Here is a 2,033-nt window from a genome sequence, read left to right as displayed (position 1 = left end):
ATGGTATATGGAGGGAATTATAATCAATGTAATGAAACAAGTTATATGAATTGTTGAATGTGAAACTGATGATGTGCCCTGTAAACTTTCACTCAATCTACAATAAAAACCTTAAATTATAAAAAAAAGAAGGAACCTAGATCCAGAGGACATGGGGGAAGGTAGAATCTCCACTGAGTAGTATCTAATCTGTCTGGGCGGGGCTGATGAAATGAAATTCAGACAGGTCTCTTATGATACAGTAGTGAATAATTGTTATCTGGACTGATTGTGAGGGTTGGAAATTTAAAGGTAGACTTTTTATAGCAAGGAAGAGAGTGATTAACTTTTCAGTCTAGGAGTGGTGGTCCATGGGACCATCAATGAAGGAGAGCGGAGAGCGGGACCCTATCCAGAGAAGCAGTGATCCCAAAGATGGAAGCAGAGATGATGACGTGGAGAGATGGAGCAGTTGGAGACTTTAGATCGAGAGAGGGAGAGGGGCTATGTGCTGACGACTGGGGGCAGGTTTGTAGTGTATACCTTTGGTTGGTTGATAATGCATGGAGGGGATTGTAACCATGGCAATGAAATGATATACAATAGAATGAATGTAAAACTAATGTTCTCCCACGTAAACTATCACATAATTCACAATAAAACATTTAATTTTAAAAAAAGTATGCCTAATCCAAGAATTTATTAATACTGTACACAGAATGTATTTAATTATTACCAATGAAAATCTAATGTTTCTCTTTTTTTTCTTTTTTAGTTGTCTGAAATTTCTATAACCTTGCTTTTAAGATGGTATATAGCAAGGCCTCAAACCATTTCAAAATTGTTCTTGCAAGCACTGTAGGAATGCACAGGGTCACTCCAGACCCAAGCATGCTGGAGGTTTGCATCATCCAAAATCTCTTATTTTATTAACTACTGAATTTTTCTAAGAGGACTAACAATGATTATGTCCAACTAAATGTTTCCTGTACCTGTGAATCTGGGTAATCTTCCATATTTGAATCATCATCAGAACAGCTTTCAGTATACCTTAGTAAAGAGACAGAAACAAAAATATTTTAAAGCTTTTCTTCCACATCCAAATAAAATTACTACCCAAAGCAAGAAAATATACCGATGCAAAACACAATGATAAGGGAGGCGGGGCTTGATGGCGGCTAGGGTGAAGGTGCAGTGAAGTTCGCTTAGCAGAGTCAGGACAGAGCGTCAAAACTTGGAACCACAGAGATAGGAATATTTAAAAAGTTTGAAGGCTTATAGCTAGTGGAACTTGAAGCTGAAGTAAGAAATCACGTACATTTGAATCTGCTGGGCTTGGCTCGGAAGCCCGGAGCCCACATCTTGGGAAAGACCAAACAGCAAAACCAAGCAGGAACGCAGACACACCATGGAAAAACATCACAAGAACCTTGGAGCAAAGGTAGACAATACACTTTGTCCGATTTTGCTTTGTTCTGATATTCTTTTTTTGGTATCTGGTCATTGGTCCCTCCATTATTTGCCCACCTCCATTATGATGATTAGAAGGGGTGCCTGAACAATGGACAACCCCCACCTTCACCACCGGTGAGGTAGGTTCTTCTGCCACACATGCGCACAGATACTCAGCCCAAGAGCAGGCCCTAAACGTTTTTTTTGGTTTTGTTTTGAAATACAGGAAAGGCCAGGACAGGGCTGTAGAGAGGGAAAGAGAGTTTAAAAACAAAACAGGCCAAAAATTAAATTAAAGCCTGAGGTGTAGCACAACAACCAACACTGGCATCTTGAAATCTCTCAGGCAGCTTTGAAAGCAAGACGCTGAAGAGAGGACATTAAAGTCATACTCATATTGTTATTGTTGTTGTTGTTATGTAACGTGGAGTCGGTTCCGACTCATAGCGACCTTGACCAGGGTTTCCAAGGCTGTAAATCTTTACGGGAGCAGAAAGCCTCATCTTTCTCCTACAGAACAGCTGGTAGTTTTGAACTGCTGACCTTGTGGTTCGCAGCCCAATTCATAACCACTACACTACCAGATTAGGCTACAGATTTTT

The 2,033-nt window shown here is 40.1% G+C and overlaps 1 protein-coding gene across 1 annotated transcript in view; it reads right to left on the bottom strand.

The window, feature by feature from the left end:
• NVL (nuclear VCP-like) overlaps nt 1-2,033 on the bottom strand; it is a 147,330-nt gene that overhangs the window by 135,353 nt on the left and 9,944 nt on the right. Inside the window, exon 5 of the mRNA XM_006871163.1 lies at nt 972-1,029. Within this exon, the coding sequence (XP_006871225.1) occupies nt 972-1,029 (58 nt within the window). The remainder of the gene's footprint in view (nt 1-971; nt 1,030-2,033) is intronic.

This window comes from Chrysochloris asiatica, unplaced genomic scaffold (genome assembly GCF_000296735.1).
Source record: "Chrysochloris asiatica unplaced genomic scaffold, ChrAsi1.0 scaffold00161, whole genome shotgun sequence".
In the NCBI taxonomy this organism is placed as follows: domain Eukaryota; kingdom Metazoa; phylum Chordata; class Mammalia; order Afrosoricida; family Chrysochloridae; genus Chrysochloris; species Chrysochloris asiatica.
The sequence above is the reverse complement of the archived record's forward strand: the minus strand, read 5'-3'. Positions and strand labels throughout refer to the sequence as shown.